General features: G+C 41.5%; 1 protein-coding gene across 3 annotated transcripts in view; it reads right to left on the reverse strand.

Moving 5' to 3' along the window:
• Positions 1 to 24,557, reverse strand: part of LOC121925404 (glypican-5-like) — a 715,763-nt gene that overhangs the window by 128,060 nt on the left and 563,146 nt on the right. For all 3 annotated transcript variants that reach the window (XM_042457518.1, XM_042457516.1, XM_042457517.1), the window contains one exon: positions 1,832 to 1,982. In XM_042457518.1, coding sequence (XP_042313452.1) covers positions 1,832 to 1,982 — 151 coding nt within the window. The remainder of the gene's footprint in view (positions 1 to 1,831; positions 1,983 to 24,557) is intronic.

Here is a 24,557-nt window from a genome sequence, read left to right on the forward strand (position 1 = left end):
CCTACTGAATCATTGCATTGGTAGTTATGAAACATAATTATTTTTCTTCTTGAGCCCTTCTCACATTCATGGCAGTGTCAAGGGGTCCTAAAATGTAGATTTTGTATGGTGTGTTTATGCTGATAAGCTTCACTATTAGCCAAGTTTTAAAAGCATTTCATTTTACACTCATGGATGTCAGAATGACAATAGCGTCCTGGTATATTTTGGCACAGCATAGCACATAAATTACCTAATAGTTAAAACATACTAAGTAGCACCTGGGTGCTCTTTATTTTCTACTCATTTGAAGTGAAAACATATTAATTATATCACTTAACAAATCTAAAATGTTAGTTGAAGAACACAGAAAGGAAATGTCACATAATATTTCTCAAAACAAATGCTGACAAAGGAAAAAAATATTAAATTAAAAATCAAGTATTTTTGTTTTGACTACAGTAGTGCCATGGCCTACAGGCTTTTGATGATTGATAAACTAAAGAGGAATTCCTACTGTATACAGCAGCATATTTGCATCTCCAAAGTTAAGCACAGTCCATAAAAATCAACACCAAAGAAATCACAATCTTTACAGGCAAAAGTTGAACACTTAAAACAAAGAACAAATAGAATATTTTTTTAAAAAAAATTGTAAGTGAATGACAAGACTTAGATTTGAGCATTGTATACACAGATTTCTATGTTCAAATTAAAAGCAATAGAATGTGGTGGGTCAAGTGTGTTCTGTGGGCAAAGTATGTCCACCCAATCGGTGTTCCAAGGCATCTTCCGTGAGACCCTTCTGACTCAAAAGAAATAGAGAACAGAAATTCATTTCTCCTTCCAGGATGTGCAAATTTTGCACAGTCCCCTCCAAATCAAAACCAGGAGTAAACGTTCAAACGTGTTGGGTGTGGGTGTGTGCATGCTTATTTTTCACAACTGGGGACCCAGCAAGCCAGCATAAATAGCCTGCAGTGGGTCCTATGGGTGAAAAACTGACCTTTGTTCACCCTTGTACTAGGAACTAGTGTATTAGTAGTCAAGCTACAATATAACCAATCAAAGAGTTAACTCATAATGGCTATGTTAACACATGGTTTAGAGTGACCTGAATGATCCTATACTGGACTAATGCATGCTTCCTCCCACATAACCGAAAGGACAAGGAGGGAGACTTAAGCTTCTACATTTAGCTAAGAATAACTTCCTCTTTTGCCAAAATCGTGATATAACCCTATCATATATAACACTATAATATTATAATATAGTAATTCTAGCATGGTCAGTGAAACTAAAATGTAACATTACCAATCTTTCAACTAACCATACTTATTGTAAAATGATAATTCCCTCTTTGAAGAAGATATGAAGTTGTGATTAAGTGATTTCAAAAGCAAAACCTCTGAACTCCTGCTCTTGCCTTCATGGGAAAAGAAAGGAGAGGGAAGTGTGAGTCATGGCTTGCTAATGAAGCACTAAAAATGGCTTAAAAAACAACAACCCTGAAAATCTCCCTATTTCTGTACAGTATAGCCAAAAGGAGAAGCCTGCCTGAAACAACATGCAGGCATATGACTAACATCTCCAATTGTTGTTTTTTCTTCTTCTCCTGTTTGGTTTGTAACATCTTGCCTGATGAAAAAGCCCATGGAGCTTTGAAATCTTGGAACAAGTATATTGTGCATTTTACTTGGCCAGTAAAGGTATCACTGATGGATTTTTGTTTGGATTTCTTAAATGGCCAACATAGCTACCCCTGCATGAATCCTGAATATGGTCAATGTTGGAGACAAACACAGCCATTGTGAATTTCTTCAGTGTTTATGTGCAAAGCAAGTACTCCTACCTTTTGTGTAGGTTCGATCACCTGAACCTTGACATCCATCTTCATCATCACAGTCTCCACTTGATTCCATCTCTTCATTCCTTCCATTCCCACTGCTGCCTTCCCTGGTGCTCCACCTTTCTGATTTTAAATTTGTCCTCTCAGTTGCCAGCTGCAAGTAACAACAGGCATAATAACATATTGGCAATGTTTTTAAATATTTTCCTACATTTCAAACTGCAAAATATGAAAAAGAAATATTCTGGCATCGGCTTGGGCTTCCTGATGCCACTGCTCCATTTACTGATTAGAAGCATTGGCACATCAATACATAAGTAAATCCCTATTGATTTAGTAAGTTTACTCTAGTAATGAGCAACAACAGGATTCAGATCCTAGTCTTCTAAATTTCTATTATTCCACTAGCAACATCACGGCATGACTGAATGGAAAATGGAGCATTGCTCAATAGCTCCTCACTGAGGTCAAGGAAGTTTGGTTTCCTGGATATAATTCTGAGATTGGGAAATTCCATCTTTCTTCCTGTTTCTCCAGCATCAATCTTTTGCTTGATGATCTCTTTTCCCTGCACCTCTTTACTTGCACAGTATACTGAGTGTCCAATGGACATGATTCCTTTGAAGCATTAGACATATGGATTATTTCTTTATATTCCATCTTCCTTCTACTATCAGACCCATGGTAGCTGTCACTTCCTACCATGCACCTCTTCTATGTCTCTGCTGTCCAGAATCCAACAAGTGTCTTGACCAGAGCTGACAAAAACCCTTAGAAATAAGTCTAGCTGTGGTTGTGGGTCCTTTCAAAGGGCACTTTTATATCATTATGAATCACCAACTTGAGGGCAAAGAGAAGATCAATATGTGTCAGAGTGCGGGACCAGATTCCTGGACAATCAACCAGTCAGCTTAATTGATAAATCAACAATACTTTATTGATGGTTCCAGAATCGGAAATTCCACATCACTCAGCTTCTTAGCTGAGACTGACCCCTCCCAACCAACCCAGTGCATAAATCCCCCTTGGCAAACTACTCCTCCCCTAGGCAAAAGCCCGCGCTAGCAAAAGCCCTCCCATTCTTCCCTGGTTCCCATCCACCACAACTCCCCCCTCCACAGCTCATCTCCCCAACCTAGAGACTGCATTCCAAACCTCTGAGAACCAGGCCTTCAAGTCCACCCGATAAGCACCACCTGGAGCTAACAGTTACAACCCAGCTTTCCCTCTACAAGCCAAGCTAAGCCTACCCTAGCCCCCATTATCCACAACCACTATATATCTGGTAGAATACACCAGGATTCTAACAATATGCCTTGATCTGTTTTTAATACAGCAGACCCTTCTCATCCATATGGGTTCATTTCCCCCCAGAAGCTCAAGTTTCAGAAGCCCAAGTCCAAGTTCACTGGACAGCAGTATGCATGTACCTACATCTATGCACCTGCATGCATGTTCCACAACTGGATAATATGGAGCATGGTGATCTGTCAACTTTCAAATATGTAGATGGGAAGCTCTCTGATACCAAAGGCACACTGTAATTGAATGGGATCTGAACTTAAGGTTCTGAGGTTCTGGCATCAGCACTAGTGCACAATGCAGAACAAGAGACTAAGAAGCAAGAATCATAGCTTTTTCCTTCTCTCTCTCTCTCTCTCTCTCTCTCTCTCTCTCTCTCTCTAACACACACACACATGACTGACGAATTCTGAGAGCTGTAGTTGGCAAAGGTAAGTTTTCAAGCTCTGTTTGTGCAGGCTGTGCTGTAGTATGGTGGTGGTGGGAGAGGAAGATGAGAAAGAATAAAGGCACGATTGCTCTCATGTGGGCTGATAGGGCACCATCTTCCTTTCGTCCTTTTTTTTTACTGTCTCCTATTGATTCTTTAACCTGGAAGTGACAGGGAGAAAGTTAGGGGGAAATTAATTAAAAGAGCCACTTTAGTATAGTGCTTTGATTGTAGGACTTGGAATCTGGAGGTCAGGGTTTGATTCCCCACTCAGCCATGGAAACCCACTGAGTGAGCTTGTTTGAATCACATACTCCCAGCCCCAGAAAACTCCACGATAGCTTCACATTAGGGTCACCATAATGACTTGAAGGCATAGAACAACAACAAATGAATTAAAGCAAAATTTACTTTTGGAGAAGTGTTTTGATGGTATGTAAAAGCTGGTTTAAATTCTCTATGGAGCTAAACATTAGGAGAAATCAGAGTGATCTGGGTGGGGTTTTAATTTTGTTTGTTTGTTTTTTGGAGGGGAATAACTGTAAATGATTAGATTTGAGGAGTTTGGTGCTTCCACATGATCCAGATTATGACATTACATAAGACAGGCAAACCTGATTGCCTACACAGAGCAAAGTAATCTCCAGGTCAAGCTAGATACGATAGTAACTGTATGGATTCTGTGAAGATGCACCATAATTTGTTATGCAAACAAACAAACAAACAAACAAACAAAACAAGCTTCATTTATATACCGCTTCATACTGCCTAAGCAGTGTCTAAGCGGTTTACAACTGTAAGCTAATTTTCCCCCAACAATCTAGGTACTCATTTTAGCGACCTCAGAATGATGCAACCCTGAGTCGAGCTTGAGCCCTTTTGCTGGTCTTGAACTCGCAACCTTATGATTTTTAGTGAGTGGCTGCAGTACAGGCATTTAACCACTGCACCACCAGGGCTCCTAACAGATATATAGGAAAAATTAAACATTCCCATGAGCTGAGTGGTTGAAGGAGGGAAGTTGAACTCTAGTATGGTCTTAATTCTAAAGACAGTTCAATATTATTTTAATCTTAAGTTTTTTGTTTGTTTGTTTGTTTGTTTGTTTTTCCACATGTGATTTTACTTGCATTCTCTATTTTGTAAGTCACTTTGAGCTCCATTTTGGGGGAAAAGTTAGGATATAAATAAAATGACTGATTGATTGACTTTTTAAATTATTATTTTTTGCCTATCAGAGTCCTGGCAAAAATGACCCTCTATTTGCATGTCAAGGCTTCCAGTGATTGCAGAGACAGATATTATGCAGATATTAGTTTGAGATTTGAAATTTTAGTCTGTCTTTCTCTTTGCAGAATTATTTTAAAAAACAAAAAAATCTATTTGCATTTCTTTCAGGTTGAATATGTTGATAGCACAAGTGTTCTGGTTATAGAATGTGCAATATAAATACAAAAGGATTATCATCTTTCCCTGTAAATAATATTGTTCACAGTTCCTTTTCTTTATCAGAAAACAGACTTTTACATCATTCTTTTTTATTACAGTTCCTTGTAGTACTGGTGTGACTCACTAGCTATGTTAGAAATGACTCTGAAGACCAGCAAGGGTGCCTCTCAGAAGAAATGGACAATGAATTTCTTGTGCTGGAAGCATTCAGACAATGGAGGAGGTAGGTGGCAAGATTTGATTCATAATGAATCTGTTGACATGTATTTGCATTACCCATCATTCAATGAGTCACTGCAATCTTTTATAGAAGGTAACAAAGGCATGCATCTTCAACAAATGTTCCTTTCTTTTGGAGAAATATTGGGTAATTATTCAGCCTTATTTTGCAAAGTTCACGGTGTCACACTTACTATAGATAATTTCATTTATGAGTTTCAAGGCATGATCTATGCCAACAAAACAATATCCAATTGTAGCTAAATTTTATTTTTAAACAAACATCTTGATGCTCATCATTGCTATTATTCATTATCTGAAAGCCTGATGTCATACAAGCATGGTCGAACAAAATTGCTTTTTAAAACCTTTCTGTACATGATGAAGGATTGCTGAATTGTCTCACAAATTTCTATTGTGTTTGGTAAGGTCACTGAAACAGAGTATTAGAAGTAATCATAGACGCATGCCCCAAGTCCACCCACAGGGTGCCGTGATGCTGCACACCGCTCCACACAACATGCGGTGTCACGGCACTCCTCTGGTGCTGCGTCCATATGATACAGCATCAAAGAAGCACCTTCAAGCTGCAGCACCACAGCTATTGCACCCTTTCCAGGGCAAAAAAAGGAGCCATCCTTTTTGCATGCTGAAAAAGCTGGATCGGGGCTGTGGCATGCAATTGCTACAGCCCCGATCTGGCTAGGAAAGGGTCTGTGTGTACAGCCCCTGCACTGATCAAAGCCAGACTTAGTTAATATATGGAATCTGAATAGGGATTTAAACCCTGATCATAACATTTCCTAGTCTAAGTAGTTTTCACCATGCCACACTTGCTTCCCCTATGTCTGCATTCAATTTAACTATTGATGCACTCTAGGAACACACAGTCCTAAATTCTATACAGCAATTAGTTTCTAAAATGCTTTTTATCTTGTACTAACCTTCAGCATGAATAGTCACAAAGTTTTACACTTAAATTTCCCCAGGAGGCAATCACTGCAAAAATGAGAACAAACCAAAATTACATCTCCCTCCTTGTTAATTATCTACAAAGCCAGAAATTGGAGTCTTGGCTTTCACTTGCTCATGCTTTCATGAAGGCCAAAAAGACATTTTGGCATGGGCCATTTAGTAACCAAAAGCAAGATCTTTTAAAAAGACTTTGGCATTTAATTTTCTTTTTAATATGCTGTAGTGAATTATGTATTGCCATGTAGCAGAATGAGTAAATGCTGCTACTGACTGTTTTGTACCTGCTGTAATAGCACATCCTTGTGCAAAGGCATGAGATTTAAACATTATTAGCTTAAAAAAAAAGAATTGGGGAAAAAATTTGCTTGCAAAACCATAAGTATCTGTCTTACATCAGTTTAGATTTCTTGTTGGCCATTTTAGCTCGTCACCTGAAGTGGCTGCCTGAGGTCTCAGGCACATCAATCTGTTACGGTTTTTGAACCAGATTTGCTGGGCTTTGAATCTGAGATTTCTAATATGCAAAACATGTAATTCATCACTAAACTATGGCTCATTCCCTCAACATCTCTTAGCATATGGGGGAAAATTTATAATCCATTAATACTTCAAATTATTAGAGTATGAAAAATTAAAACGTTTCTGTTGTCATTGTCATCATCATTATCATTATTTTCATCACTGTCACCTCCCTCCTCCTTCTCATAATTATCATTCACTGATTCAGAACTCCTTGCCTATTTGCACAGTAGGCTTCTTTGTTACCAGCTTTGTTGTCAGAAAATTAAGAGTCCTTCAAACTCATGGAGTTGTCCCCTCTGCCAGTATCCAGTAAAAAGGAGTAGACTTGCATACATAGACTCATAGAGTTGAAGAGACCTCAAGGGCCATCCGTCACCCCCGGCCATGGCCAAGCAGCCTGTGTTTAAAAAACCAACAAAAGAGACTCCGCCACTCTCTGAGGGAACGTATTCCACTGTCAAACAGCTTTTACTGTCAGGAAGTTCTTCCTAGACCTTGTTCCCGCTTACTGGAAAATCCATTTCCTGAACCAATTCTTTAAACCGGTTCTGAAAAAACGTGGTTCTCACTATGTGCACTGGTTTCAGGAATTGGTTCAATGGTGTGTGTTGGGGGGGGGGGATAGCTTGATGGCCTGGTCCATCTTTGGCCTCTCCTGGCCACCAAATCCCCTGTCCAGCCTCCTTACGTTTTTCTTGGCCACTGACAGTTTCCCTGGGCTTTTTAAAAAATTTCCTCTGGCCGGGGAGGCCAGAAGGAGGTTGCAGAGAAGTCAGGGAAAGCTGGGAAAGAGTCCAAGGCTTCCAGCATCTCTGCAACCTCCTTTCGGCCTCACCGGCCATGGGAATTTTTTTAAAATCCCAGGGAACCTGGCAGCAGCCAAACAAGCTGGTAAGAGGAGCTGGGCCAGGGATTTGGGGCCAGCAGAGGCCAGTCCATGTCAGCTGCCCCCCCCCCCCGGCCGGGCTGCCAGTGGGAACCAGAGCAGATTCAATTCTGATTTGAATCCACCTGGTTCCCACTTGGGCTGAAACTATTTGTTTGTAAATAAATCAATTCAGCCAAAAACCCCGTTTCCCAGTGTCTTTTTGACGCAGGTTAAATGGGCAAAAATGGGCAAAAAGCATGACCCCCCCCCCTTTCTGAGTCGATTCCTGAAATCGGATTCAGTGGGAACCATGCCTGTTTAACCCGGATCACAATCCGATTTAAACAAAGTGGGAACAAGGCCCTAATGTTGAGGTGGAATCTCTTTTCCTGTAGTTTGAATTCATTGCCTCAGGTCTGTTCTCCAGAGTTCCAGAAGACACGTTGCTACATCCTCATATGACATCCCTTTCAATATTTAAACGGGTTAATAATAATAACAACAACAATATCACCTCTCCCCATGGATCAAGGCATGGAACAAAACAACAAATAATAGACATATCACATCAGTTAAACACCATCAGCTAAAATACATATCAATTTAAAAAGACAAATAAGATATACACATATTAAAACATTCATATTTATAATCTATAACTTAAGACTTTCATAAAGTTTTAAGAACATCTATTGAGGAAAACTTTAATTAATAACTGGCTAACTGTGAAAAAAATGTTTTACATGGACTTCCACTTTGGGTTTCTCCACAGGAGGCTTTTTTAGGCCAATGGGGAAAAGATTAGAAATGGATAATGTATAGAGACATATTAACTCATGATAATGAAGGAAATGTTATACTAAGATCAAAGAAGAAATCATAACCAAATAGGCCATGAATGTGGTTGAATATATTCAACTTAAGAAAGATTTACAAAGGATAAGAGTTTATTGGTTTTGAGAAAGATGATAACGAAACAGACATAAATTAATGAAAAATGAAAAAAGAATATAAGTAAAATATAAACACCTTACTGAAAAGATCCCTAAAGAAGTGGAAATTAAAGATTCCATGATAAAATGGGCCAAGATGGGATACATTGGACTTGGAAAAAGGGGAAAAGCTAGATTAAAAAACAATTTTTTTTACTGTAGCACAAACAATAAAAGAAAATTATTTTAAAGTTGTAAACAGATGGTATCAAACACCATGCTCCACTAGAAAAAAATAAATAAAGGATAACCGGTGTTGGAGATGACAAAAAGAAACAGGTACATATTGCATATGTGGTGGCAATGCACATATATAATGTCTTTTGGGTAAAGATTCATTTGAATAAATTTAATATTAAAAAATTGATTTTCAGTTTGGACCAGAAATATATCTAACATGACCTCATTACTAGACCAGAGGAAAGAAAGGAAATATTGGAAAATATTATTATACTTAATATTGGCTGCCAGAAGATACTGGAAATTACCTAAACCCCACAAATAGAGACTTGGCAAACAAAATATGGGAATGAAAGATCTAATAGATTAACAGCATTAAATAAGAAAAGAATGGTTAAATGAAAAAAGGATTGAGAAGCTGTAAGACTTTACTTAACAGCTGCTCAGTAAGGAGAGGTACAAAAACAAACTTTTTAATTCATACCTAGAGACAGGAATAAGATTTGTATTAAAGATAAAATTAAACAGTTTCTTGTGGAAAGTTTTCAGGTGTAAGCCTAATATATACAGATTTATAGCTGTTGATATAGGTTGATATATGTTTTTATTTATCCTGTTGTAAAAATGTCTTGTAAAAATTTATCTTGTTGTAAAAAACACAAGCTTTGTAATAAATAATATAAAAATCTATAATTTAAAATTCACAATTTAAAAATCATCTGGATAAGCCTGCTGGAAGAAACTGGTCTTTAATGCCTTCAAATTCAGACACAGTATTTAGCTGTCAAATCTCTTCTGGCAGGTCATTCTGGAGTCCAGGGGTACTGAAGAAAATGTCCTCTGACTGACAGTTGCCAATCTAGCCATGGTTATTGAAATAAATGTCTGCCAGAGGAACTGAGTGTACAGGGAGATTACATGGAGAAGGCAATCCTGTAGGTAATCTGGACCCAAACCATGTAGAGCTTTAAAGGTAATAACCAATAGTTTGTACCTTGCCTAGAAACTAACGGTAGCCAGTAGAGTGATTTTAATATTGGTATAATATGATCACACCTGGATGTCCCAGTAACAATCCGGCTGCCATGTATTGAACTAGCTGAAGCTTCTGAACTTGGTGCAGAGGTAGCCCAGCGTACAGCGCATTTGAAGTCCACCCATGATGCCAGCCAGAGTTTCTTGTCCCATTTATATCCCATGCTGACCTAGATATGGCTGATATTATTTATTTGGGGTCTTTCAGACAAAGTAGAAAAGGCACACAACAACAAGAGAAGGTATTGTGTGACTAAAGTGGTGATATTGTACTGCACATGACACTGCCAATATACTTTTGGACACAATGCTCAGAATTCCCCAACAACATGCCATGGTGGTTGGGGAAATCAGGGTGTCATTGTCCAAGAGAAATTTTTCAAAGCATAGTACTTACATATGGAATTTGATTCAGTGAAGCCTATCCTATTTTCTGCTCTAATGGAGTTCTTTGATGGAAGTAGACACTTAGATTTTTACAGAAACTTTGACATGAAAAGGAACCATCAAATTTCAATTAAGGTGGGTACCAAGTCCAGAAAGACTGCTCTAGAAGAGAGTGAGAAAGCTATGAAGTTTGATCCCCTAGGCCTCAGTCATCAGACCAGATAAAGGATTACAGAAGTTGGTGTGGAGTACCTGGAGGCTGTAAGCAGGGGATTAAAGTCTGTACCACATTCAGAGAGCTTAGAAAACATTCTCTACTGACTGTAGTGGCTGTTACTAAGAGATACTGCACTGGGGTAAAAACGTTCCCCAATGTGTTCTCATGGGCGTGAGCCCGAAATGTATGGGAACCTGATGGGTCCCAGAACGCTAGTTACTGCACGGCAGAATGCCGCCGTCACCGCTGGCGTTTCCCATCAGGTTCCCAATGTGTTCCAGGATACACTTTGAAACTGACCCCAGAAGGCATCTCCTGGAACACATTGGGAACCTGATGGGAACCCAGCGGTGACGGCGGCATTCTGCCATGCAGTAAACTAGCGTTCTGGGACCCATCAGGTTCCCATCACATTTCGGCTCGCCCCGTGAGAACACATTGGGGAACGTTTTTACCCCAGTGCGGTAATCTTCTATGCCTGTGGGGTGATAGATTTGTTCCAGTTTCTAATTTTAATGAGCTACCAAAGCATCGAGCCCTATCCATAAAAAGTCTGGTACCTTGAATAGCTCCTTAAAGTTCCAACAAATTCCAGAGCAGATTCATCACCTCACTGGCATGTGAGCCACCAGCTACCATTGCATTTTGAATTACAGCTCTGAATTCCCCAGGCAGCTTGATCAGTGTAGCTAGGAGATTTTGAGCCTTCAAACCTAAAAGAGTGTTATTTCCAAGTTCTGCTTGTGCAGAATGGATGAGATAAGAACAATTTGTTTCCACATAGAATTAATGCCACTGGGGAAAAATAAAGTACTGTATTAGCAAGTAGGATTTCCACAGAGGCATAACTGAGCACAAGCTGGAAGTCCACACATAATTTTCTAGGACATATTCTGCAAGGAGGACACATGCCTTGCCTACTGAAGATCCGTCTTTAGTTCTAAATATTTCCAACAGAACAGGTCTCAGGAATAGCACACAACCTCGCCTGAGAACCTGAAGGACATGATAGTCAAAAACCATACTGAGTAAGCAGATCAAGGGATGGCTCAGTGAAGATGGTGTTTTGATAGAGGAAGAACAGAAAAACGGTTGTTCTCATTCGATAGGTCATTTTGAAGCAATTCTCTTCTCTCCCTCTCTCTCCACCCCTTTCTCTAGATACAAATATATCTTGACCCATTGAACTGGATCCCCCCCAGCATGTTATGCTAATATTTGCTTACCTGGTATCAGTCTTTATCAATCACTATGGCCTGTTGTCATCTTTTTTTTTAAACGTTTTGGTTTTATCTGCTGCCATGGTGTGAAGGTTTCTGCCTCTCTCTAACCCAGCCCCCGAATAAGAAAGAAGCAGAGTAACCCGCTGCCACCATGTTAAGGTTCTCTGTGGTTTCCCTCCACTCCTGCTGAGCTGGATGGGATCTCGAGATCACCTTTTATCCAAAAATAACTTGCTGCCACCACCCAGTATTAACCTGTACACCTTAACAATGCATGGGGATGTTGCTGGGACTTCTACTGATTTCTGCCAATCCTGTGAGAAGCTAGCTAAACTAAGGCATGTGAAAAGGAGTGCAAAGAGGCAGAGTACTTTAAGGAAAAGCTTTAGTCTAACTAAAGGAACATTCAAGAAAAAGAATGTTGCTACATGAAGGGCAAACTGGTCTCCCAGACACAAACATAAAGTATAAGGCCCAGTACAGACTGCTGGTTTGTGGTGGCCTGGGGCCGACTCTAGGGTTCTGGAGCATGCCGCATCTGCACTCTCTGGAATACCATCTTTAGGCACTGCCATCCACACAGCGCACGTATCGATGATGCCATGCATGTGCCATGTCCAAACAGCACAGCGCATGTGTGACATGACCGCCTTGGTGGCGTCGCTGGAAGGAGCTCCATTTTGGAACTCCTTTTTGTTGCAGATTGTGCTGCAGCCATGCGGTTGCCATGTTTAATGATCCGGAAAAGAAAGGGGCAGGCTCAGGCTGCCCCTTTCTTCCAGTCTGGACTGGGCCTAAATTGCAGATTACAATCATTACAGATTACAATCATTAAAATAAACCCAAACCTGATGCCACTGACTAGTAGTGTGCCTAACTATAGTCCTACAGCAGAGGTATTTATATAGTTTTGCTCTCAGAAGACGCTCATGGTTCCAAGTCAGAGACTAGGCAGACAAGCCCATAGGCTGAAGCCTTGCTGCTGTCGTTCAGGCTTTCTCCAAAAAACCTCTCCATCCAGAAGGTTCTCCCTTCTCCACAGTGACCCATCTGACTGGACAGTTATCCTCTCCCCACCAGTGATGTAAACTCTTTTCACAATGTAACAGTAGTCCCCCTCCCTTTGCTATCCATGGAGAAGGCTCTGATAGATGAGGGACTCCCATTTATCACACTTGGGTATGCTATTAATGATATAACTAAGGCTGCTGGGAGAATCAAACACTATTTGATCATTTTTTTCAGAGCAGTTACACTAATGTAAACTGCTAGAATAAGTGATGGGCTCTGTTTGCTTTGACAAGTGGAAACAAAAAGCAGTAAACTCTTACTAGTGTTTGTTGCAGATCATGGCAGAGGTTGCCAGAGGATAATTACTGGGCACTTTTTTCTTTTCTTTTATGTGAGTCCTACTTCATGCTGGCAGTTAAAATAATAATATTCCTTTGCATGATAATACACATTTTTAAAGTAAGGACTCAAAGTAGTATTTAAAGTGGCTGAAGATCTTTCATTAAAGTGTATTACAAGCTGAACTGAAGCAACCAGAAATGAACACTACTGAGTTCAATGAAGCTTAAGCCTAGGTAACTAGGCATAGGATTGCAGTCATGCTCCATAAACCTAATTGTGAGATTATATTATTCCTTTGTTTGGTTTTAGAAGCCTCTATTTTATGAAAATTCTTTAAACCAGAATGTTAGCTCCTAAAGATAATAGTAAAAAAATACCAGGAAATTATAGAGATATAGAAATCTTTGGCCCTTTGTAACCTAACTGTTTTCCATAAGGCGCAGTATCCTTCTGATTATCAGGTGGGCATACAGTAAAGGAGTATCTCACAATCTGACACCTTTCAGATATTTTAGACTACAATTCTCACTATTCTTGATCATAAGGCATGCTGGTTGGGGCTGATAGGCATTGCATTCCAATGCATCTGGATGGATCAGGATGTGGGAAGGTACATAAAAGGTTGGCTGTTGCTTCTGTGCTCTGACGTGTACTTCTTGGTGGGGACAGTGCTGGATAGTTGTAATAATTTTCTGATTAAAAGGTGGTAACAATATAAAGAAAGTGCTTAATCGGAAAATTATTACACATATCCAGTACTGTCCCCCACTTCCACCCTTCCAAAACTGCACAGATAAGAAGGCAGATGACTTCAAGGAGACATTTGGAAAATAATGGCTGATCAGCTTTGACATGTGATAAAGCTGTCCTTTTTAAACATTCACGCCTGCCAGCTTTCAGACTTCTAATAACAGGGCAAGAACATTCTGTTTGATCAGACTTAGGAAGTGTGAAATGAGAAGCGTCTGCAATCAGGAGGCTCGTCTCACTCCATCACTCCTTGAATGGCACCATTTTGAGAAGGCATGTTCTGATGGGTTAAGTAGGTAAACAGTGGCTCCCTCCAAATTGTCTGATGAAGGCGAACAAAATGTCTCTCCTTGCTTTGTGCTCAGACGGCAATTACTTTCCTTGTTTGCTGAAGGAAATGTTCAGGACATGCTCTAGTGCATGTTAATTCTCTTCCACGTGCTTGGATAATTATCTGTTTCGAAGCTCTGCATTAGTGTGGATTATTTTCATGACAATTTGAAAAGTTTGACATTTCTTCTTGCAGTGTGAGGGAACAATCTCGACATTTATAGCAGCAAAGTCTTGGGCAGTGTCAAATTAATAAAACCACATACATTGCACTACACTGAGTATCTACTAGGAAAGCAGATAACTTTATCTGAATGTCCAGTATGGAGAAAAAGTCATATTTAACTGAAAGCTTATACACTGTTACCTGGGAGTAAATCATACTGAAATCCCACTGAATGAAATGCATTCTTTTTCTGAGTATACACAGATAGGATCACACTGTCAATTGATGTAAACACTTAGCATTTGGTCATCTTCTCTGAATCTGGTGAGAAAATAATCTAGTCCTACCAGGTGATTTTGCAGATTTGTTCTCAGACCTGCTTACATTGATATCACTGAATCATGCAATTTATCATCACATTAGAGCTAACATGTACATTATGATAGGATGGTTACTTTCGCCCCCAATCTCTTCATCCAAGATTGCTTTATGTATAAGCGAGATAGCAAGCCAGGAACTAACCAAATATTGCAGCATCTACTACAGTGATAAAAAGAGATCCAAAATGGACATAAAAATAATAATTCAGTTATAACATAAACAAGAACAGAAGCCATGCATGCATGCATATATGCTAACTTTGCATCTGGAATGAAGAACATTTTGATCCCAATGGTTGGATTCCAGTTTGGGATGGATCGTTTAAAGTGGATCATGATAGTGGTAAGGGCTCTTGGTGTGAGTTAAGGTGAAAACAAAGTATGTGGGGCCAGATGTAATTTTTACATATTTAGACATTTCCCACCATGTATTCAAAATACATTTTATTTCTAATTCAAATTTCTAATTACTTAATTATATTAATATGAGTTGTCTTCAATCACCATTACAGATAATAGGAGAACTGACTTGCAGACTGGATGGAGAAAGCCTGTAGGCCATATCCAGCCAAGGGGATGCCGGTTTCTGATCCTGGGACCATTGCATCCCACTCTTAAGAACACAGTAACTCTACCTATTCTATCACTACTACACCCTTATTGTTCTACCCTAACATGTATGGGTTTAATGTGAACATATAATTTTTTTTTAAAAACCATATTTATTATCACATAACTTTTAATGGTATAAAACAACATACACACTACACAACTAAGACAGTAGTCACAGATAGCAATATAACAAAGGAGAAGGGGAGTGCATGAGACTTCCAACTTCCTAGATGACACTTGTAGTTATCAAATTATTCTACTTCCTTTAAATATACATATAGGATACACTTCTACTTGTTACTGCATTCTACTATTCTTCAAATCCTAAAATTGCTATTTCCCTCCAACATTTCCTCATAAAAGCAATTACTAGTTCCCAAGCTTTTAAAAAATTATTAAGAGACCTCTATGTAATCAAATTCATTGATCAATTTCAGCAAAATCATACAATTTTATCAATCATTTGTCTTAAGATGGAATATCCACATTCTACCATTTCTGTACATAAAGTATTCTTATGGCTGTAACCACATAGTAGATGATTCTTTCCTATTTCTTTTTTATCTGTTTGTCCAGTAACCCCAATAGAAACAGTTCTGGATTCAGCTGAAATTTAAAGTTCAAAATGTCTTCCACAATAAAATACATCAATGTCCAATATTTTGTCACCTTATAACAAGTCCACCATATGCAGTGGTCCCTTGGCTCATGCAGGGGATCCGTTCTGGACCCCCTGCATAAGCCAAAAAACGCATAAGCTTGAGTCCCATTTGATTGAATGGGGCTTGTGCTCGCGGGGCTGGAGACTGCGTGTGCCGCGGGCATTTGCGCCATTCCCTCTCCCGTCACGCGGCTTCCACATAAGCAGGAAGTCGCGTATGTGGCGCCCACCTTTAGCGCGGGCGCACTGTATGATCAAAGTCCTCTCCTTTTCATTACATTTCCAACATATGTTAGTGAAACCTTTATATATTGTCAAATGTCTTTCTGGAGTCGAGTATCATTGGTACATCATTTTGTAAAAAAATGTTTGCTGTCCTGAAAATTCAATTTTCTGTGCAAAAAGTACATTTATCATGTAGAATAAGTCATGAAGTGTAAAGATTCTTGTATGTTGTTCGCTTTTCAAATTCCAAATTTTACTATTTTAGAGTGGGAGATAGGTGGAGAGTGGGGGTGGAACTGAAGGGAACAACAACTGGGTGAGCAAGTAGTATTTTAGAAGGAGATTTGGGCTGGAACAAAAATGTTTTCAAGAAAAGCAAAGCAAAAATTCTTGAATTTTTATGGGATAAATGTTTTCTATTTGATTGCAGTATGATAATGTGGGTGGAGAACAATCAGACCCATGGGCGACAGCCTCCTCTGACAATAGTGATGGGGAAATGCCCAAGGGGGTAGAATCACACTCCCTAAAGTGGAAATGAAGTCCTCAGCTTGGCACTACTTTCTCCTCTTCATTTTCAAGTCTTTCTCTCCAGTCATCTTCAGGATTTGGGTTTACAGTCTCAGGGACATCACTTCCATCCCCCCGGACATCTCTGGCCTCACTCTTTATAGGCCTTTTCCCACTATTTGGCTTTAGGATCTGACCCTGCCTTCCCAACCTGACAGTGACACTACTAATTCTGCCTGGCAGCCCACAAGGCCTGCAAGCTCAAGATCTCAATGCCTCCTGCCTCCCACTCTGACTGTATACCTGTAGTAGTAAGCTTGCACTTTCCTTTGCCCCATGAGACTCTCAAACTCCCACTACCCACCATACTTAGCATAATGCCCTACCAGATGTTCAATGACAAGGGGAGTGAAGTAGTGCCATGGAGGATGGTGATGAATGAACTGTCAATATTCCCAAGCAATGGTGGGAAGAAGCACACCTTGTTCAAAGGATCCAGGGGGAATCATGCTCCTACAGATTTATTTATTGATGCTCAAAAAATGTCAATCAATAATACCATTTTCTAAATATTCTGGAATATTCTTTACATTCCTAGTTTAGTGGGCTATATGAAAAATGACACTTTTGCACATACATATACATCCTTTTAAAGTTCAGGGTGAGTCTGGCCATCACTATCCCAGTCTATCCATGTGCTTAATCAACACACTGGTGGAAAGGCACACATCTTCTTGATTGATCAAGAAGAGCTACACAGAGGTTACAATCCATATGTTCTTACCCGCAGAGGCAAAACTTGTGCATATATTTCTCTGCAACATCAATGTCTGTCGCATCTTCTTCAAGGGCAAATACTGTACAGGCTAAGTGTCCCACAGAGTCAAATGAATGAAGGAAAAGAGGACACTGCTTGCAAAGCTTTACATGAGAATCTGAACCTTTCTTCCGCCATGATTTCATTTATCTATACAGTCTAGTTTTACATAATGTGTTGGGCTTAAGATCCAAGTTGTTAGATCCTTCTTAGCCAAGTTGTCAGAAACCCTTTAATTGTAGGTGTTTGGGACTGAAACTACAAGTCATGTGTGTTAACTCCTAAAAATATATATGTCTCACTTGCCAGCTCAAGAAGGTGATATTGGGAAGACATGCTTGGGGACATGCTGTGCATCCCTACCATTGTTCTTGCAAGTGTCATATGATCTCCATTAAGTGGCATCTATAAATAGAACATGGACATCTGCAGATGGTAGTACTCCAACACATTCACATATACATGAAGAGATCTCCATTCTGAAGATGCTCATGCCGTAAGTGCAGATGCCAGCCAGGGAAGAGGTTACACGATGTGTGTGACATCACAAGAGGGGTATTGGTTACTTCCCTGCTCCTGGCCTATGTTCTTCCATTGCTCCTTTCCTAAACAGTCAACTAGGGCAACAGAAAATACAAAAATATATAGAATGGAAAACCTGTAATTGTAAAGACACATTTGAATAATGTGTGTTTGCCTGTTGCTGCATATTACTGCTGCTAAAAATGCTTAATGTAATAAAATCATACCAATACGTATCTAAATATAAAAGTTTAATATCTAGTTAATATGCAGGCATATATCATTGTGGGCTGAAAATGTAGTCAGAACAAGGTGAACCAGATCAGGCAAAGTTATCCAGAAAACTGTATTATTGTAAGGCAGATTTCCTGTATATACTTAACTCTTATCCAAAGTTATCCAGAAAAAGCTGCAAATATATGATGGGATGTGTTTTTTTTTTACTATTTAATAAGCAATGTCTTATCATGGAGAATGAATTCAGATCTAATCATCACTGGAATTAAAACAAATATACATTATTTATCCTGTTTATTTAAATATTCAGATATCTGATTTTATGCTAGCTCTTCAGATGGATACACAGCTAATATGGGAAGTCACGATTATTTGTTAAAACAAAGCATCATTTATGCAAACAAGATGAGGGCTTCCATACAGTTAACTTGTCAGTAATATTAATGGGCCACTTTTACATTAGGCAGCCTTGATTTAGCCTCAGGCAGTTCTCTCGCAGCTACTCATTAAATACCAAGAAAGAGATGGCACAGAGAGATGATGATTTAAATAAAAAACAGTGTACTTTACATTTCTCATGTTCTGCTGTGAATAACGGTTTTTCTCCATTCCCTGTAGCTTATGGGTTTTATCATGAAGTCATTGCATTATCTAGGACTTCTGCACATGTGGTACATTTGTGAGCCCATGGGGCAGAAAAAGCAAGACAATAACAAATGATGTTTATTCTTGTTGAGATATTTCAGAGTGTGGTTTATTATAAAAACCTGTGTATTGCTCCAGATGTATAAATCTTTAACATCTCTGATTTTTTCTCCCTATCACCTCTGTACTACAGCCTACCTCAATTAATGCATATAAGATGCATTGGACCACAACTTTCATCTTACTCACCCAATACCATATTTAGAATTGTAGTCATAGTACAACACACTGTGACAGAGGTGAGTTGGGGAAAGCTATTTTACTTGCATCTTTTGTAGTTATTGTATTTGCCCATTAAACAGGTTCTCTAGACATTGTATGGTGTAAGAAAATAAAGCTGTAATATTTTAGAGCCAGTGTGGCATAGTGGTTTGAGTATTGAACTATGACTCTGGGAACCAGGGTTCAATTTCTGGCTTGTCCATGAAATACACTGGGTGACCTTGGGCAAGTCACACTTGCTCATCCTCAGGGGAAGGCAAAGGCAAACCTCCTCTGAACAAATCTTGCCAAGAAAACTCTATGGTAGGTTCAATTTAGGGTCACCATAAGTCAGAAACAACTTGAAGACACACTACAGAGCTTGTCAGATGAACTTTAAAACTGTCTCAAGCCTCCCAGGCTGCAGTCAGGAAGTGGGATGGAGGGGGGAGATTATTGCATGCTAAATTGCTGCCTGCCATCAGCCTGGGTCCCAGTCGTGCTCTGCCAGCAGTTTTTAGAAGCCGGAAAGCTTTCGACTTCGAAAAAGTGCTGGCGGAGTGCAGCTGGGACCTGGCTTGGATCCGGGCTGATGGCGGGCAGTGATTAGGCGGTGATTTAGCATGCAATAATCCCCCCCCTGCATCCCACTTCCCGACTGCAGCCTGGCTCCAGCACGGGAGGCTTGAGATGGTTTTAAAGTTCATCTGATAAGCTCCTACATCATCAACAACTATTAAAAATGCATTACATATTTTAAATACTAAGAATCTAGCATATCCAAATCATGGTTCCAAGGCACTTTGGGAGGGAGAGTTGAAAGACAGAAAAGGTTCAAGGGACAGGGAGTGACAGAACACAGAAGAAGAAAGATGATGACTGTACCTCAGAGTTGTAGCAGGAGAGGAGCGAGAGAGAAAAGAGGATGAGACACAAGAAGAAGTGTAAACAGGAAAATTAAGGACAAGGAAAGGAAAAAGAGATTAAAAAAGAGGGAGCCATCAGGCAGACCCAGCAACATCGAGGACTGCCTGAAGGAAGAGCGCCCTCCCTCTTCAACTGTCATCTTGGCCTCAGAGGGAGCATCAGGCAGACCCAGCAACATCGAGGACTGCCTGAAGAAAGGCCCCTCCTCTTCAACTGTCATCTCGCCTCAAGGGAGCCATCAGGCAGACCCAGCAACATCGAGGACTGCCTGAAGGAAGAGGCCCCTCCCTCTTCAACTGTCATCTCGGCCTCAGAGGAGCCATCAGGCAGACCCAGCAACATCGAGGACTGCCTGAAGGAAGAGGCCCCTCCTCTTCAACTGTCATCTCGGCCTCAGAGGAGCATCAGCAGACCCGCACCTCGAGCTGCTGAAGGAAGGGCCCCTCCCTCTTCAACTGTCATCTCGGCTCAAAGGGAGCCATCAGGCAGACCCAGCAACAACGGGGTACTGCCTCAGAGCTGGTGGAGGACTACTTCTGCCGCTGCCCCCCCCCCCATGTCACCTGGGAAGAAGCTCCCCAGAACTGCGGAGGACTGTCTTGCCGTTGTGGTGGCTTTTACCAGGGGAGGGGTCAGTGAAGAGGGGTGTTTTTATGTATTCTAATTGTTTTATTGATATTTGCTGTGACGCCCTGATATGGAAGCGGTATAAAATAATAAATATTATTATTATATATAGTTGAAATACATTCAGGAAATGGAATAAGGACAAGGAGAAGGAGAAGATGTTTAGAAAGTTACCGATATCCTACCTTGAGACTCTGGGGTGAGGCTGAGGTCTGGGAAGTCTAAATCAATGAAGATATTGTCATCCTGTGCTTACTAAATGTTGCATATGCGAGTTAGAAAAATGAAGGGAACATTTTTTGTTCAATAAAAAAGGACAATTCACACTTCTCTACTATTATGAAATAAAATATTACAACAATGAAATTAATTAGCAGATTACACTACAGGGCAGAACTAAAGAAAATTTTTTTTTGGAAAACCCCAATTATATTTAAAAAAACATAAATAAGAATTTCTGAGCTTGGGATTGTTTCCAGCTGTGTTGAATGACATCTATTTCAGGCATCTACTTTTTCTGCCAATCAGTCTGTTCAAAAATAATGGTGTATATAACTCCAGACCCAAGAGTCATGTATTGTCAGAAGTGGCCCAGTACCATCAGGGGCGCCTGAAGGAAGAGGCTCCTCCCCTAACTGTAATCATTCGCCTGCGAGGGAGAGAGAAGGCTGGCCCAGTACATCAGGGGCCGGCCTGAAGAAAGAGGCCTCCCCCTCCCTAACTGTCATCGTTCGACCTCTGAGGGAGAGAGAAGGCTGGCCCAGTACCACAGGGCCGGCTGAAGACAACTCCTCCCTCCCTAATGTCATCGTTCGACCTCTGAGAGAGAGAAGGTGGCCCAGTACCATCAGGGGCTGGCTGAAAACAGAGGCTCCTCCCTCCTCCCTGTCATCGTTTCGGCCTGTGAGGGAGAGAGAAGCTGGCCCAGTACCATCAGGGCGGCCTGAAGACAGAAGCTCCTCCTCCCTAACTGTCATCGTTCGCTCTGAGGGGAGAGAAGGCTGGCCCAGTACCATCAGGGGCCGGCCTGAAGAAAAGGCTCCTCCCTCCCTAACTGTCATCGTTCGGCCTCTGAGGGAAAGAAGGCTGGCCCAGTACCATCAGGGGACCGGCCTGAAGAAAGAGGCTCCTCCCTCCCTAACTGTCTCGACAGTTTGCTTAGACGACAGGGCTCTCCTACCAACGGTTAAAGGACTACGGAGGGTGAACAAGCACTAAGATTCGTTCTATGCTGCTCGTGTCGCGTCGCGGAGTCGCGTCCAGCAGAGTTGTTCAGGGTGGTGTAGGGAGCTACTTGGCTCCCTCCTGCCCTGAACCAGATCCTTAAACTTCTAAGGCCTGCTGTGACCAATTTAAACAACTTCTTCGCGGAATAAAACCTCTCGGAAAGCGAAGGTCTTGACGCAGACATTCAAGCAGAACCATAGTTGTAGAGGTATCCAGACCTCCGTGGACTCCATTAAACGTGATCAGTTTTGAGTTGGTCCTGGTACCGATGATGGTGGACAAGATCCTCGAAGTGTTCGGAAGACGACCTGCTCTCTCATCCCTGTCCCTCGTGGCTAGCGGCCCAGGGGACCGGCGGTAACTTACTGTTACGCCGGATCATTAATACATCTTGAGGGAAGGGCAATTTCTCATCAGAATTAAAATTGGCCATGTAAAACTATATAAAAAAGCCCTCCCTTGCCCCTGGTACATAACAATTATTCCAGTCTCGCTGCTGCCATTTTGGGAAGGTGATCGAGAGGGCGTTTGCGATCCAGCTTCAGCGGTCTTGGAGTGAAACGATTATCTGACCCATTTCAAACTGGCTTCCGGGCGGGTTACGGGGTTGAGACGGCATGGTCGCCTTGGTCGATGATCTCCGTTCTGGGCATTGACAGGGGAAGCGTGTCCCTGTTGGTCTCTTGGACATCTCAGCGGCTTTCAATACATAGAACCATGGTATCCTTCTGGAGCGCCTGGCAGAGGTGGGAATCGGGGGCACTGCGCTCCAGTGGTTCGTTCCTACCTCTCGGGGAGGTTCCAGATGGTCAGCTGGGGACGTTTGCTCCGATAAGAGGGCCCTCACAACTGGGGTCCCTCAGAGGCCATCCTGTCTCCCATGCTATTAACATTACATGAAACTGCTGGGAGAGATCATCCGGAGACATGGGGCGTGGGTTATCAGTACGCTGATACACACAATAGTTTTCTCTATGTCTCCGACTGATGCAGTGATCAGGGGATGGCGTCTCCCTCTCGTTGCTGTCTGGAGTCAGTAATGGGCTGGATGAGGAAAAACCGACTCAGTCTGAATCCAGAGAAAACGAGGTGCTCGTGATAGGTTCCCTGGCCCAGGGAAGGCAGGGGTTCCACCTGTCCTGAATGGATCCAGCTTCCCGTGAAGGACCAGTACGCAGTCTGGGGTGCTCCTTGACCGTCGCTCCACCTACATCTCAGTGGAGTGACAGTCAGGAGCACCTGTTATCACTCGGCTGATTCGCCAACTGCGTCCCTACCTGGGCAGGGGGACCTTGAAACGGTTGTGTACAGCCTGGTAACCTCTCGTTTGGACTTCTGCAATGCGCTCTACATGGGGCAACCCTTGTACCAAACCGGAAGCTACATTGGTGCAGAAATATGGCGCCAGGGCTGGTACTGGCATACCCAGAGCCAGCCATATAACACCTGTGCTCAAAAGTCTGCATGGTTGCCTATACGCTTCCGGGCGCAATTCAAGGTGTTGGCATTACCTATAAAGCCCTAAATGGCTTGGGCCCAGGATACCTTAAGGACCGCCTCTCCATACAATCCGCCCCGCACACTCAGAACATCTGGGAAGCAGCTATTGAGGGTCCCGGGGCAAGCTAGCCTCCACCATCAAGGAGGACCTTTTCTATCTCCGCCCCAACCCTCTGGAACACGCTGCCCATAGAGCTCCGCTCGGCCACCTCCCTGGCCCAGTTTAAGAAGGAGCTCAAAACCTTCTTATTTATTAGCATTTCCGGACGCTGGTCCTGGTTAGCTTCCTCCTCTGGCAGCAGTGGTCGGCTGGCCAGAAATGGTTTTTAATGTAATTTTAATGTCTATTGTTGATTATTTTACTGTTTATTGTACTGTACTGGTTTTATGTTGTACACCGCCCTGATCATGGGAAGGCGTATAAAAATAAAAAATTTATTTTATTTATTATTTATTTATTATTTTGGCCTCTGAGGGAGAGAGAAGGCTGGCCCGACCATTAGTGGCCTGCCTAGACAGAAGCTCCTCCCTCACTAACTGCCCGCCCGCCCGCTTTCCACTGGGCAGGAGCGGCCAGAGAGACTCTTCCTAGCCGCCGGAGCGGCGTTTCTCAGGGGGAGAATTGTAATCTGTACTGTATTGTATTTCATTTTTTTTGTAAACCGCCGTGATCCATAGGAACGGCGGTATATAAATAAAATTTCATCAATCAATCAAGTATTTGACATTGAATCTACCTGACAGGTTTCCAACATCTGCAGTTAGTGCTGTATGACTCAAACCCTGGTTTTCTAGTCATGATTCCTGCCTGTTGAATTCTTGAGCGTCCACTGAAAACTTAAGCTTGTGAAGATCTGTAAAGAAGTGCTCGCAATTTAGGCCCATTCTAAGGGCATATAAATGCGACGTATTTCGCTGCGATTCTGACTCTGATTTTTTTCTGAGTTGTAATCGAACCTGACCCATCATTCCATTAAAAATGGGTGCAACAGACCGAGGTTTTTTACCCCTGTTTCGTTCCCATTGGTATTTTCCATGTGGTAATTTGAAGTGGGTTATTTTGCTCCCGTTTCCCATCCCTTCCAGGACCTCTTTTTTAAAGCAGCTGTCAATCAAGCGCTTAATAGCGCTTGACATCACAGCCAATCAGTCGTAAGGTGCTTTCCCCTCTGGGAAGAAG

The sequence above is a fragment of the Sceloporus undulatus genome, chromosome 3 (genome assembly GCF_019175285.1).
Source record: "Sceloporus undulatus isolate JIND9_A2432 ecotype Alabama chromosome 3, SceUnd_v1.1, whole genome shotgun sequence".
NCBI lineage: Eukaryota > Metazoa > Chordata > Lepidosauria > Squamata > Phrynosomatidae > Sceloporus > Sceloporus undulatus.